Source organism: Nyctereutes procyonoides, unplaced genomic scaffold (genome assembly GCF_905146905.1).
Source record: "Nyctereutes procyonoides isolate TBG_1078 unplaced genomic scaffold, NYPRO_anot_genome, whole genome shotgun sequence".
In the NCBI taxonomy this organism is placed as follows: Eukaryota; Metazoa; Chordata; class Mammalia; order Carnivora; family Canidae; genus Nyctereutes; species Nyctereutes procyonoides.
Window position 1 is genome coordinate 21,525,517 of NW_026575145.1, and position 15,554 is coordinate 21,541,070.

Here is a 15,554-nt window from a genome sequence, read left to right on the forward strand (position 1 = left end):
TAAAACCACTGGATTTCACGGTTCTCCATCCTCAGGGGAATCTCTATTTTGTTTCAGCCTGTTGGGCTGAACTTGGTAATTAGTCTTTTGTTTACCATTGCCAATGACTGCAGCTTCTCCCTGGTAATGAACAACATTAACTCATTTCCCAGACATAGGGAAGAATTTCCATCATAAGAAAAGGATCTGTGCTTTTAGACCTGAAAAAGCTTTCAGCTGGCCTTGGCTTTCTGTCGTTAGCAGCTTTGCATAATGGACTTGAGTATTTACACATGTAAGAGGTGCCTGACAGCCTCAGGTGCCATTTGGAAAAGTGTCATCCTATAGGAAGCTTGGATCAGAGCCCGCATCATCATTCAGGTGCTTCATAATTACTTTGTGGCTTAGAGTCGGAATGAGGCAAAGAATAGGTGAAGGGTTTCAGTGCTCTTAGAAAAATATAGATTGCTTTTTTGGAGTAGATGTTAAATACTAAGTAAGTTTTTGTGTTTTTGAGAAAATTCGTTTTTTACTGGAACATTGTTTGTTTTTCTCAACCTTAAAAGTATCGTAGTGAAATGACTTATATATCTGCTTTAGGTGACCTGTTGCATTTAGATTTAGGTATCTGGACAGTCAGATGCCTGGGCTTTTCTAGCAAGTCATCTTATTGACTTGGCTGAAGATAGTTTTAGAATACATGGAAGTCACTATGAGGTGGAAAGGTTGTGTTGCATGGGGATGGCACTACAATCGGTCATGTCAGAATTTTATTCTTTTGTATTTGTCACTGACCAAATTGCAAAAGGAATTCTTTTTTTCTCTTAGTGCATGTTGAGTTCATTAGACAGACTAATCTTCATGTGGAAAAAATGCAGTGTATAATGATGCGGGCCTTGAACTTATGGCTGGGGAATGTCAGGAACTTGGGGTTCTGGTGTCACTGAGGAAAATGACCCCGCCTCTGTGTGCCTTGGTTTCCTGCTTCGAAAGTTCTGCTGTTCATAAGTGCCATGAAGTACTAGGAGGAAAGGTGCTTTGTGTTTGGGGTTTTCCATAAAGTGCAGACCTAACTAAAAGGCTGGGTTAAAGGTAAGTGAATGCTTGATAAAAACACGTTTTACCTATATGTGAACTATTTATTAGTTTATGTCTCATTTATTCACTTAGGTATGAAGTAGCCCCAGGCAACTTGAACTGTGATTTAAAATTTAGGTTTTGTCCTTTTAATTCCCTTCTTTCTCTTAAGGGGCAAAGAATATAAAAGCTTGGGAAGTAGAAATTGGAATTGATTTAAATTGCCTGAACAGGTTTAATAGAGGAAAAGTTTTATTGAAGTGAAAACGAAGGCTGGATTATTTTTTGTTCTTCTTCCGTATCTAATAATAGGCAACTTTGGAGTAGTCCATAAATCTCTTAGAAGTCTAAGGGAGGGTATCCATCACAAAGGGAGCCGTGACTTAACAACTCTTTGTGACAATTGCCTTGGATAAAAAATCTCTATGGTGAGAACTCACAATTCCAGGAATACATTTGGAGGTGGAATCAATTATACAGATGATTCCCAAAGGATGTGAGGCTATTTCAGAATATCTTAGAAACTGTGAAGACCTCCCGGCTTTGCCAAATCTCAGGGAGCCATTGCTGGGAGTGGTTGTGTTTTGTACCTTGCAGGTATTTTAGGATTAATTCACAGCTGAAATTAGGCTGATGTGCAGATTAGGAATAGTCTGTCAGAATAGCATTTCTCTTTGGAGAGTGCCACTCTTTCTGGAAAAGATAAATAACAGCATCGCAGTGATTCGCAGCTGAAACAGTAGCGCTCACTGTTGCTGAATTTAGGACTGGGTCATGTACAGATTTCTGGTATTTTACTTTGGTTCTAAATGCAAGGGTTTTCTTTTGCGTGCGATGTCATTTTGCTCAGAGAGCCTACATATGGGTGCTTTGGAGCCCAGTAACAAACCAGTGGGTGTAGAAAACATGCACTGCTTAGCTCAGGTCAGAGCCAAGTAGGAGTAAATTCTCAAAGAGCGAGGTGACACTGTGGCCGTGCCCCGCCTCAGTTGGTAGAAGTGGACTTGTTGGGTTTCTGCTTCACTTAGGGAGGAGAGCTTTTCTCTGCATTTGATTACGCTACATGATACAGTGGAACCTGACATTGGGAACTTAGGCCTGGGAAAGAAATGTGTTCTGATGATTTATGATACAGTTTTGTGTAATTTGTATGATGTGAGAGGCAAGTAGGAAAATGGAAAAGCAAAGAACCCACATGATCTGCAAATGAGATTACGAGAAAAACATTTCTAGGAAATCAAATAAGGTTCAAAGATGTATGTTTAAGTTTTAGAACTTCAAGTATTAAAACCTCAAGAATTCTCTACTTACCAAACAACTTTGAAATTTTATTTTTTCTGCCTGCCTTAACTTGATATGTTGTAAAATTTTATAGTTGTGTGAAATTATTCTCAAGTCAAAACAAGTTAACTAGAAATCATCTTAGCTGTCATCCAGCCCATCCTTTGTCCTACTTTGTATGTCATCCCAGTCCTACTGCTGAGTCCAGTAACTTGCCATGAAAGTTCTTAGTCTCAGAATTTTCTATGCCCAGCACTGGCTTCAATGCATAGTACATGCTGGCTGGCTTGTGGGCTGACGGGGGTAGTACTTACTAAAAATAAACAGACAAAAAAACCTTGAAGCAAACCTTTTGGCCAGGGTACATTTGGAGAAAGTCTTCATGCAAAGGGTGAAAAGTGTAGTGGAAAGTGTTAGAACAGCTCTTCTTTTGCGGATTTAAAAACTTTTCCATTCTTCTATGAGTTGTTAAATCCTAATGTTTACTATTCTAAAAACTTCTGATGTAAAATGTTCTGTATATATAAAAACTTTTGATGTGTTAAATATCTTTTGTTATACATTCTCAAGGCTGGGAATATCTTTTACCATTACTTTAAGAGTATTATTTAATTACTCTGAGAGTCAACAGAAGAATGAATGAGTAGGATCATTATTGCCATTTAGAGACTGTTCTCCGTATGGCAAAAGTTAAATAAAACATGGATTTTAAAATTCCATCAAGCAGTAGCTTAGCAAATTAATAACATTTCAGTGATTTCTTTTGGCTTTCCATTTACTTGTATCAGTGTCCTTCAACAGAATTTTAAAGACTTCTTTATATTAATTACATATCATGTGTATTAATATATGTAATATGTAGTCATATACTATATAATTATAGTATAAAAAAGTGGCTTGTGAGATATCTTTTTGAGATACTCTGTTTCAAAAGCATAATATATGTTATTTCATTTTTGTTACTGAGGAATAATTAACATCTCACATAATAATTTCAGGTGTACAACATAATGCTTTGATATTTTTTGTATATTACAAAATGGTCACCACAGTAAGTCTAGTTGACATTCATCACCATATGTAGTTATGAAATTTCTTTTCTTACGATGAGAACTTTTAAGATATACCTTTTTGGCAACTTTCAAATAATACAGTATTATTAACTATAGTCACCGTGTTATACATGACATCTCTGTGACTTATTTTTGTAACTGGAAGTTGTACCCTTTGACCCTGTTCACTCATTTTACTCACCCTCCCCCATACCCTAGTCCCAGCAAGCATCAGTTTGCTCTCTGTATATATGAGCTTGGTGTTTTTTGTTTGCTTGTTTTTTTAGATTGCACATGTAAGTGAGATCATATGGTATTTGTCTTTCTCATTCTACTTGTTTTTCATAGCCTAATACCCTTAGGGTCCATTCATGTTGTCACAAATGGCAAGATTTCTTTCTTTTTATGGTGTACTAATAGACCATTATATACATATACCACATTTTCTTTATTTCTTTATGCATTTAACCATTGAAGGACACTTAGGTGTTTCCATATTTTGGACTATTGCAAATAATTTTGGCTATTGTAAATGGGGGGTGGAGATTTACAGATATCTTTTTGAGTTAGTGTTTTCATTTTCTTCAGATAAATACCCAGGAGTGGAATTGCTGGATCATATGGTAGTTCTCTTTTTAATTTTTTGAGCAACTCTAATATTGTTTTCCATAACAATCAGTGATTTCTTAACAACCTAAAGTAATTTATCAGAAAGTTGAGAACTTTAACTTGAACATTTTTTTTTCTTTTTAAGTGAATTGTGGCTATTTCCCATGGGTAGAGCTGGGTCTAGGATCTGATCATTTTGTTCACGTGGTGCTCAGGCAAATTTGTTTCTGAAACAGAAGGAATTTCCCATCCCCCTGTCTGGCTTCATGCCTTGGGTGCTAGTGGTGGCTCCATGTGCAAGACTCTGGAGTGGAGAGGGAGCCAAGCCTGCGGATGTGCTTCTTGTTTGGTGAATGGCTGCTAAGGGTGAGTCCAATCCTGAAGATTCCTTTCTTTATTTGGGAACTTAAGATGGCATGACTATTACTTGAGTTTCTGGAAACCCTGCTCTATGACATAAAAAATGGTTTGCCATGAGACTTCTTTTTGAGATGTCCTCACTATTTAAAAGGTATGTGAATACTCTGAACCACTGGAGGGATAATTTATTTTATAGCTAAAATCTTCATATTTAGAGGAAAGAATCCAAATATCTTTTTTATTTCATCCATTTCCTCCATAGACATCTACTGAGCACTTCTAATGTAGCAGGCAGTGTTTGGGATGCTGGACAACATACCCTCATAGAGCTTCCAGTGGAGGAGACAGGCACATGAATAAGCTAAACATGTCAGATGGTGATATGAGCTGTGAAGGAAATCAAAACTGGGATAGTAGTTAAGAAGAGTACTAAGGGATGAGGGACTCATGTGAAGACCGAGGGTCTTGTGCTGCTTATAGTGACTTGTTGGACCAGGCATGAATAGCCTATTTCACAGGCTATTCACAGGCATGAAATAGCACAGTTCTTCACGCATTATGGCTGATAGTGCTGTCACAATCACTGCTGGCATTGTCACTGTCACAGCCAAAGTGCATTTACCCACACCTGTTAGCAAGGGTGTGTATGGAATGAGTCAGACAGCTGAGTGTCCTTAGGTGAACACATGTGGAGGACTTATTAATGACACATGAAAACAGAAGATGACTATTCATTCAGCAAATGTTTATGGAATGATTGTATATACAAAGCATTGTGGAGGACAAGGTAAATCACATACACCTTTCCAGAAGAGCACATAATCTAGTGTTTTTGTGTGTGGTAGGTCATTTGCATGTCGGTGATTGAACATTTGAAGTGAACGATGCAAGGTCCACAATGTGCTGGTTTGTCACTTTGCCGAGATGTGGTTTTTAGTCCAGTCTTCTGGGAGGCGGGTGTGCTGTACTAACCTAGGAGTGCGGTCAGCCAAGTACACAGTGTCTACATTCCAGCAGAGTGTGGTTTCTATGCAGCGATTAATATGGAAAATGCCTTTGAAGTGAAATATGCTTTTTTTGTGAAGGATTGCAAGAAGGCAGCCGGTTTCAGGTGCTGGTGATAGAAGTGCCGAGTATGACATGATGCTTCTCAGCCAGAAAATGGAATTGGTGAGCATCTCAAGGAAATACTCAGCATTTTCCAGCCATTATATGAGAATTCGTATACCATACTAGCATTTGTCAGCTTGGATGTGAACCCGGTTAGGAGCGCACTGTTTGAGTGAATCCTGATAAGGGCCCTCCCTCATGGACATGTGGACACAGGAGAACTTATCTCCTTTATCTGGAGGTGACTGTCTTGGAGGAAGCTAAGCAAAACTTATTTAGGAGCTGCTTCTTTAGGCCTTAATACCAGGTTTTTCCCTTTCCTTCAGAAATGAAGGGTCAGTCATCTTTGTGGGAATGTCCCAGGCATTTATTATATAGATGGGATCAAAAGTTTACTGTGTAAAAATAGTGTACTGCTATATAGAAACTATACATATATATATAATGCTATATAGAAACATTTAGTACTACATAGAAATATACTACATATGGTATATACATCATACATTTATGTATGATACTGTATATTATGATAATATATGTAATATGATACATATGATAATATATACTATATATGATAATATGTATAGTATATGTATAAATACTATATTATAGTATATACTTGATACATACCTAATATGTGTATATAATATACCATACCGTATATATATAAATATCATATATATATCAAGGGCAAGCTTAGAAGAGGAAGGAAAAGCTTCAGAATACAGTGGCAGAGGCTGTTGGCTACCCACCAAGATCCATGATTTCTTCTTCCTGCGTCCACAGCAAGAATACACCTTCCAGCCTCTCTTGTGCTTGGATGCAGCCAGTGACTAAGTTCTAGCTGACAGCATGACCGTGATGAAAATGCCAGAGCCTGTCAGCCTCAATCCCTGTCTCAGCGTGAAGAAGACAGACACCTCAGCCTTTCCCCACCGTGGGAGTGAGGCACCAAGTCCTGAGGTGTTTGAGCCATTATATGTTTTGGGGTCTATTTGAGTAGTGAGTAGGTTTCCCTAACTAACACCAGCGCTACGTGTGGGGAATGGGAGAGGCAAAGACTATAGTGTCAGCACCTTAGTCTTCGCTGGGGTATACTGGGCCCAGTTGTTCCCGCCTAAATGGCTGAGTCCACACTCTTGGGTCATGATGGCTATTTTGCTTGTAGATTCCTGCTGTGTGTTTATTACTGCACCCACATCATGGCTTACAGATATCTGTGCCCCTTGGCTGTATCCCCAAGAGCTGAGGGCAGAGTTCAGGGAGTGCTAGCTGACTCCTGATTTTTCTTCCTTTCTTCTCAGATATGTTAGCACCTGCCTTGTGCAAGGGGCTACCAGGAATACCTAGAAATGAAGGAAACATGAACTGTAACCTCAAAGAGCTAACCACTCTAGTTGGCCAGATTGTTTCAAATGGGACTGTCAGCTGGAAGTAACAAAAATCCCAAGTCAAATTGCTTTAATGATAAGCATTTTTTTTTCAGGAGCTGAGACGTGCATAGGCTTTTGGTGCTGTTTCTCTGTGATTTTTAATCCAGTAGGATTTACCCCTGAAGTTTATTTTAGGTAATCAGCACAGAAGTCCAGTATGCAGTTCTGCCTAGTATCGCCTTCCCTCTCCTTGTGTCTATAATTCTGATGTGGAACATTTAGCAGGTGGGGCCGATTGTCCAGAGCAAGTTGATCCGGTACCTTTTCCCCCTGGAATTCCGTTAAGCCGGGCCCACAGTGGGAGAGTCATCAAAGTAGTTACTTTACTGAGTATTGTGAATGGTAGGTAGTGAGGTGCAGGGAATTAGTGTGTAACCCCAGAAAATCCTGTTCGACTATATTTTAGTTTTTAGCAGATTGCATGCCTCACTTGATTTGGCCTATCACTGTGTTTCAAGTTGGAATTTGAAGATCAGCTGTGTTCTTCTTTAGCTCATTATCAATCTCCCTCTTCAGTTTGTTCTGTTATTTCCTTTGTCCTTGTTACTGCTGGCCTGTTCTTGTTACCATCTTCTGAAATCATATGCTCCTTGAAGGTAGGCACCACACTTCAGTTATCTTTATATTCTTTTCCCAAGTCCGTTACCTGAGAGCATAGTGCAGTGCTTTATATATTATGTATGTCTCAATAAATGTTTGACGAATTGATTACTTAAATTTCTTATGGTAGAAGAGCTACTAAAGCCAGTTGCATGTTTGGTGAAAAGCTGTTTCATGGCGAACATCACTTCCTGCTGCCATCGTGTTGCTGTCAATTCTTGTCATGTTCTAGCTTATTTAATTCTGTGACACTGGCCCGGCCTTAGCCAGTAACAGGAATCCCCCAGCATGAGGTTGAAGAAGGGAAGGTTTTGGCATAGTGAATGGTTGCTGTGTGACTTATAGTAGGGTGTGTCTTGACCTCAAGTACCAAAAAGTACTTGTAGGGCTTATGTCTGGTGTATGATACTGAGCCACATTCCTATGATCTCTTGGCAGCAGAGTCATCTCATGTGATATGTACTGTATTGCTCAATTTAATAAAAGAACAACAGGTTACTCTTTTTCTGCCTTGTAGCTAGGTTTGTATCTTAGGTCTTATTTGATGCACTGAGAGTTCTGGAAAAATCTTTGAAAAGAGACTCATATACATCCGTAATTAGGCTTATTTCTCCTAATAAAATTACAGCTGAAATCCTTCCCTTGAGGATTTGTTATATTCCATCATAAAAGCACATGGTAATAGTGGTAACAGAACAGAAAGGTGACTTAACACAATTTAGGACACTGAAGGCTTTGAAAGAAGATATTTTATAGGAAGAGTGCTTCACTCTTTTTTGTGATTATGGGCATATCATTTCCTTTGAGCAACAGCAGGATTATATCAGTGTTTTCCTCCATTTTTAGAGTTAACAACTAGTCTCCTTCCCTAACATCTGAGAGGTGACTTTGAAAGAAGCTGGCCAGAACTTTTCTCTGATCTTGCCCTTCTCACTTCTTTTGTCAGTTTATGAATCTTTTGCCAAAAGTCATTGCAATAGAAGATCATCTTCACATCTTTGATTGGCCTTTACACATAAGAATCTATGATATGAACGTTTCAGTGCTGACTTACTTGTTACTTTACTTGGACTGCCTTTCTGAAGACAGGGGAACTGCTCTTTCTTTAACAGGACTTAGAAAACTGGAAAAACTCAACTGTAGAGATTTCCTTCTTATACATTAACTTTAAAACATTTTTAAGTATTTATGTTGGAAATATGGAGCTAATTATCTTCTCCCAAAATAGTCTGTGATGATTAACAGTGAAGGAGTTAAATTTTTCTGCATTTCAATTCACTGGACTAAATTATGTTATAGATATTTTAGTGGCCTAAAAGTATTGGCCCAGTTTTATCTGCTTACAGGATATAGTTTTAGAGAATATCCTCACCAAGTATCAGTATTTGGGATTACAAGAAAAGCAACTAGTTTGTAATGTGAATAGTTTACTACTCTCAGTAAACTTGACTGGTGATGTAAGCCTACCTTTCATAGTGGCTTAAATGATATTGTTGCACATGGTAGCCTGGGAAAATAGCTAAGTGATTCTACGTGTACACTTTAGACCCAAGACCTAGCAGAAGATGAATTTTCAAATAAGGAATAATGATGAATAAGTTCAAGAAGACACTTTATTGTGGAAGATTAATACCTTCTACCTAGGGATCCCTGGGTGGCTTAGCGGTTTAGCACCTGCCTTCGGCCCAGGGCATGATCCTTGTTCCCAGGATCAAGTCCTGCGTCAGGCTCCCTGCATGGAACCTGCTTCTCCCTCTGCCTGTGTCTCTGCCTCTCTCTCTCTCAGTCTCTGTCTCTCATGAATAAATAAATAAAATCTTAAAAAAATATATACCTTCTGCCTATGTCATAATCACTATAGTGGAAAAATAACATAAATCATTATTCTAATGGCCTACTTCCCTCACTTCCTGTCAACTGATGCAGCATGTCCCACATTGAACAAAAAATTACCAGGTATTCCAAAAGGAAAGAAAAAGCATAGTCTGGAGAAACAAAGTAACAAGCAAAAAAAAAAAAAAAAAAAAAAAAAAAACAGACTCTGATATCATAGGGATGTTAAAATTATCAGACAAGGAATTTAAAAGAACAATGTTAAGGGCTCTCATGGAAAAAGTGTAAAAGCTGCAAGAACAGATGGGCAATGTTAATAGAGAGATTCCAAGGATCAAAAGAAAATCCTGGGAATCAAAAACATAGTAATAGAAATGAAGGATACCTTTGATGGACTCATAAATAGACTTGACACTGCCAAAGAAGAAATCTGTGAACTTGAAGACTGATCAATTAAAACTTTCCAAACTGAAATGCAAAGAGAAAAAAATAATTAAAAAGACAAAACAGAACACATATTATAGCATATGTGTAGTTAGAATGCCAGAAAGAGAAGAGAGAAAGGAAAGGTAATACTTGAAGTAATGGTTGAAAACTTGCAAAACTAGTGACAGACACCAAACCACAAATCCAGGAGGCTTAGAGATAGATACCGGAGTGTTTTTACCCTGGCACCAAATATATGATTTTTTTTTCTGCACAAATTCTCTAGTTCTCTGATACCAACTGGGTGTCCAGTAATTAGAATTTAATTCTGACACCAGTTCCTGGAGTTAGCTTAGACCCCATAGGTTAAGGGCTCAGTCCCACAAGACTGTCCCCACTTCAGATGGCAGCTGCAAATAGTGTGCTCAGGCCACCCATATTTTTGCCCAGTCAACTATACATTTGGAGAATCCCATGATCCCCCCCCCCCAAGTTGTATAATTTTCTGGAATAATTCACAGAACTCAGGAAAGAATTTTACTTACAATTACCAGTTTCTTATAGAGGATACAACTCAGGATCAGCAAAATGAAAGAGATGCACAGGGCAGGGTGTGCAGAATGTCCAAGGGCACCTACCATTAAGCTTCTTGTTTTTTTTTTTTTTTTAAGATTTTATCTATTTATTCATGTGAGACCCAGAGAGAGAGAGAGAAAGAGAGAGAGAGGCAGAGACACAGGCAAAGGGAGAAGCAGGCTCCATGCAGGAGTCCGACATGGGACTCAATTCCGGGTCTCCAGGATCAGGCCCAGGGCCGAAGGTGGCGCTAAACCACCAAGCCACACAGGCTGCCCTACCATTAAGCTTCTATGCCCTTTCCAAGAGTGCCACCCTCCTAGCACATCTGTTCACCAATCTGGGAGTTTTCTAAATCCCATTGTTTAGGCGTTTTTATGGAGGTTTCATTACATAGGCATGATTGACTAAATCATTGTCCATCAGTGATTCAACTCAGCCTCTAACCTTTCTCATCCCTGGAGGTGAGGGGATGGAGGAGGGGAATCAGAAGAAGAAAGAACACCTTACCCTAGAGGAACAAGTAAAATAATAACAGTGGCTTGTTCATCAGAAACCATCCAGGCAAGAAGAGAATGGTGTGAAATCCTTAGTTTATTGAAAGAAAATAACTCTTTCATTATAACAACAGTATTTATTGACAACAACTGTGCTATCATCTGGGATATAAAAAAGACTGAAATAGGAATACTGCCCCAAAGGAGCTCATAAGTGGGCTAAGCAAGAAACTAATGGGATGAACAAGATATAATATTTAGTGGGTGAGAATAAAATGTAAGAATCCAAAGGGATTAGATAGGACTTGTGGGTGGAGTGTTCAAAGGAGGTGACATTTAAAAAACAAAAATTTTTTTTAAGATTTATTTATTTATTTGAGAAAGAGAGAGAGCAAGGTGGGAGGGGCAGGGAGAGGGAGAGAGAATCTCAAGCAGACTCCACACTAAGCGTGGAACCCCAACGTGGCGCTCGATCTCAGGATCGTGAGATCACGATGTAAGCCAAAACCAAGAGTCAGACACTCAACACCACCTAGGTACCCCAGAGGTGACAGTTTTAGATTATAGAATGCCTCCTTTCTCCAAGCCCTACTATTTCCCAACAGGACTCCAGTTTAGTAATAGCAGATTGTTGCTAAAAGCTTACAAGACAGTCTCCCAGGAGCAGTACCCAGGAGAGCCCGAAGCTGAGAGGAGAGATGAAAACAGTACACTAGAGGAATTTGAATCCTCTGGCACAGCTGGTACAGCTATAACAAATCGTAAACACAGCCCAACTCCTAGCAGAGAGAACACTGTCCTATGATTGGATCTCTGAAGATAAGTGATCCAGGTGTTAAGACAAACATGCTAATATGTCAGTCTGTTTTAGATACAAGTTGCAAATATTTTCCTGTTTATTAATCTCTGGGGACATCACCATATAAGCCTGATATAATTTCTTTAGAGTTTGTAGAATATACTTATAATTTTTTTTTTAAACATCCGGATAGGTTATGCCCTGGCAGTTTATGGTCTGTGATTTGGTAACTATCAGGGAAGGATGTGAAGCCAGCGGCAAAGGCTCTTTGTCTGCCTTGTAACAACAGACTACTTGAATGTGTATCTCTCTGCATCGGCTTTTGATGATTAGGTTCTTCTCACCAAAGACTTAAGTGATGAATGGGCTGGGTAGATGGAAGGAGACTTAAGGCCCCTGTCTTAAAGTAAGTTACTAGCAACACATGAGATGAATAAGGATTCATACATAAAGGACATTCTGATTGTATGCTTTTAGGAGTTATTAACTATGAAAATAAGCTGCCTTTCATATGGTATATAACTTAAAGGGCTATGTGTTCACTGTAAGAATAAGGAACACGTATAACAGGCTGAAGCAAGTTTTTGGTTTCTCCCATAGGCAGTAATATTTTTGCCAATTCTTGGAAGTGGCCAAAGATGAGCATCTTAACTCTTCAATATCGAAGACTGTCATTTCAAGAATGATTCTTTGAATTTTTAGGTATGGTAACATAGTACTAATCCAAAATGGTTTTCTACTTAAAAAAAAAAAAAAAACATAAAAAGGCAACTCTTTGAAGTCAGGGCCTTGATCTTAGTGATATTTGCATCCTCAGTATCTGCCATGCCTGTGACAGATGTTTATTAAATTCAAATTGTTTGGTATAATTTTGTGAGTCCTGATAGTCCAGCGCAGCCAAGCTTTGTTTATTCGTAGAGTTCTATCAAGAGGTCGTGGACTCTACTCAACTAGTAGTTATTCTTCACCAACATCCAACTTGATTGAAGGAGCTTTTGTTTTTCCTCTTAGATTAACTGGAGCTGATATTTTTTTGTAGCTATCAAGGAGCAATTTTCCTTTTATCCCCAATATTCCTGCAATCTTTAGATCAACCACCAAAAAGCCCAGTTAAGAGCTCACTTCTCATCTCCAACTCAAGCTTAAGAAGATATTATTTTGACATTATTGAGAGAAATTGATTTTTGCTTAAAAGAACCTCCCCCACTTCCTTGACAACCTTTTACATGATGATCAGCCCCATTAATAACCTACAAAATGCACATTTTAGTAACATGCCATTTTTCACTTAATCAGATTGGCAAAGACTACTAAGACTGATAGCACTCAATAGTGCACAGGAAAAAGGTAATCTCATACACTCAGGGTGGAGGATTAATTACCATTAGTACAATACTGTGGAAGGGCATTGCACATACCTATCAAAATTCTAAATATGCATCGATTTCTAGCAACTCCTTCATAAGTATTTGCACTGATGCATAATGGATGTCTGTTGTATTTTTTTTTACCTTTGAAAAGTGGAAGAGTGTGAATATCCATCAATAGGACGGTGGTCAAATATGACATGCTTGTATAAAGAAATAACATATTTAACATTTTTTCAGCCCAAAAAGAAGTTGTAGTGCTTATAACATCTCAACATAATTATTTTTTTCTTTGTGTGAATTATATATTCATAGGAAGAAGTCTAGAATGTACAACATGCTATTATCTCCAAAGGGTGGGTTGATAGGAGCCTTTTATTTTCTACTCTGTACAGTTTTATGTTGCTTTTGTAATTAAAAGAATTATAACTATTTTAAAATATATGTGTAGTGCTTCTTAGGCATGGTACATTCCACTCTGGTTTGGGTATACAACGATACATGATAATGAGATTTGATACTGATCTCAAGGAATTTATGGTCTAGTCAGTGAACACAGGAAAACAAATACATCCCATAATATCTTGTGGGTCCTCTGATAGAAGCTGCAAAATGTTCAGTAGAATTAAGGGTTAGTTTGATTTGATGGGGAAGGAAGAATTGGGTAGAGAAGGGAGAAAGAAAGCAGCCATAGAGGGGGTTTGAGCCGAATCATGAAAGATAGGTGATTTGATCTGGAGTTTCAGAAGTGAGTAGATGGCAGAGGGAACAACGGAGAGTAAAGTTGTGGATGATGGTGTCAGGTGTGCATATGGAAAGTACCAGAAGGTATACTGACTGCAGTAAATGAGTACCAATAGAGGTGAGTGTCATTATGGGAGAGAGGGTGAGGACCATGCACAGGGAGAAGAGGGGACAGGATTCTGGCCTGTGAGTCCGGAAGTTGCTCCTTCCTGCTTCTGCCCCGGGGATTCTGTGCAAGTTTAGATAAAGTCACTTCCCCTTTCTGGGCCTCAGTTTCCTAATCCATTCACTGAAAGTGTTGGACTAGATCAGTGACCTCCTGTGCTTTTTTTTACTTTTTCCTTTTTGTCTTTAGAAATAGAACCTTATAGTTGAAGAAATCCTACTTTATCTTAGGAGCAAATACAGCAGACAAAAGTGGAGCTGTGAGCTGTTGTAGTTGGCAGGTGGAAGGTGATGATGAGGCTTCCACCTGTGCATCCTCAGAGGCTTCTCTGGGGGCTCAGGGAGAGCGCTAATAGGAAACCCTGGCCTAGCAGAACGGGAGAGCCCTGTGTCACTCAGGACAGTGACTGTGTCACAAAGCTATTTTAAAGTCCCCTCTTTCTTCACCCTTAGATGTGTTTCCATCTTGGCCTAATGTCTTCCTGCCCCAGGTTCTGCTGCGCATCCATGTTCTGCGTCATCTCTCATCACACCTATAGTGCTTCTCTCCTTCATGCCCATCTTCTTGCCATTCTTCCTCTCTCATAGCTCTGATTCCTTCTTGATTTTTTTTCAATTTTCTTTAATTTGTGTGAACAGGCTGGCCTTTTCCAGGGCACCACAGAAATTACAATAGGTAACACTTACCAAGTGCCCATTGTGGATGCCATTCTAAACATTTTGAGTAAATTATCTCATTTCATCCTCGTGACAGATGTTAATTGTGAGGCAGGTGTTAATATCAATATTATTTTATTATTTTTACATTTGTATAAAATATACACTTGTATATTTCCATATATATATATATATATATATATATATATATATATTATTTTATAGATGAGGAGACCAACACAGGCACAAAGAGGCGAATCATGTGAGAAGGTCAAAGAGAAAAAGTCATCAAAGCTGTGACTTGAGCATAGGCAAGCTGGCTCCAAAGCACTGCCACTTAACCATGACCTGAACTTTTTTACTCTGACATTTTTAGCTGTTGGTTCTCAGGAGGGTGTCCTCCAAGTCATTCAGGTATCTTTGTGCACTCTGGGGCTGTCTCTGCTCCCTTGCTCTCCATGTCCCCCTCCTTTCCTTTTTTGAAAAGAGAGAAGCAAGGAAGGCTTGTGTGATGCCAGGAATGAGACAGTTAAGATTTAGCTGAAACTCACAAGAGAAATGGCTTGGGGACTCTTGTTATAAATGGATTTCTGGGGATGTGACTGGGGAAACGAGATTGAGAGATTGTGGGTAGAGCAAGCCCACTTAAGCCGAAGTCGCCTATTTACCGAGGAACTTGATGTGAGTTGGGAAAACAGAGAAAGGGGCAGGGGCAGGCATTTGCTCCATTGTCAAAATTAAGAGATAGAATATTGTTCCCATTTTTTGGTCATTACTTTTCTTCCCTGAAAATCTAAACCACTTTAGAGAATGATTTCTTCTTTTGTGTTGCAGTGTTATTTTAATCACGAACCAGGGTAGTCTTAATATAATCACCTGGAAATAAATACGGAGAAATCGGTGCCATCATTGATTTGTGCTAAGTATATTGTTGTTACCAAGAGATCAAGGAAAAAGGTAAATGATTAACCAAATTCAGGACTAAA

The 15,554-nt window shown here is 38.8% G+C and overlaps 1 protein-coding gene across 5 annotated transcripts in view; it reads left to right on the plus strand.

Annotated features, from left to right (window-relative positions):
• Positions 1 to 15,554, plus strand: part of STXBP6 (syntaxin binding protein 6) — a 238,775-nt gene that overhangs the window by 34,014 nt on the left and 189,207 nt on the right. Inside the window, exons 1-2 of one of the 5 annotated variants that reach the window (XM_055309366.1) lie at positions 1,002 to 1,071; positions 4,235 to 4,364. The exons of 2 other annotated variants lie outside the window; for them this stretch is intronic. In XM_055309366.1, the coding sequence (XP_055165341.1) occupies positions 4,352 to 4,364 (13 nt within the window). In that variant the 5' untranslated portion in view covers positions 1,002 to 1,071; positions 4,235 to 4,351. Of the gene's footprint in view, positions 1 to 1,001; positions 1,072 to 4,234; positions 4,365 to 12,247; positions 12,338 to 15,554 lie in introns of those variants that run through there. 2 more of the 5 variants (XM_055309367.1, XM_055309368.1) reach the window with 2 other exon arrangements.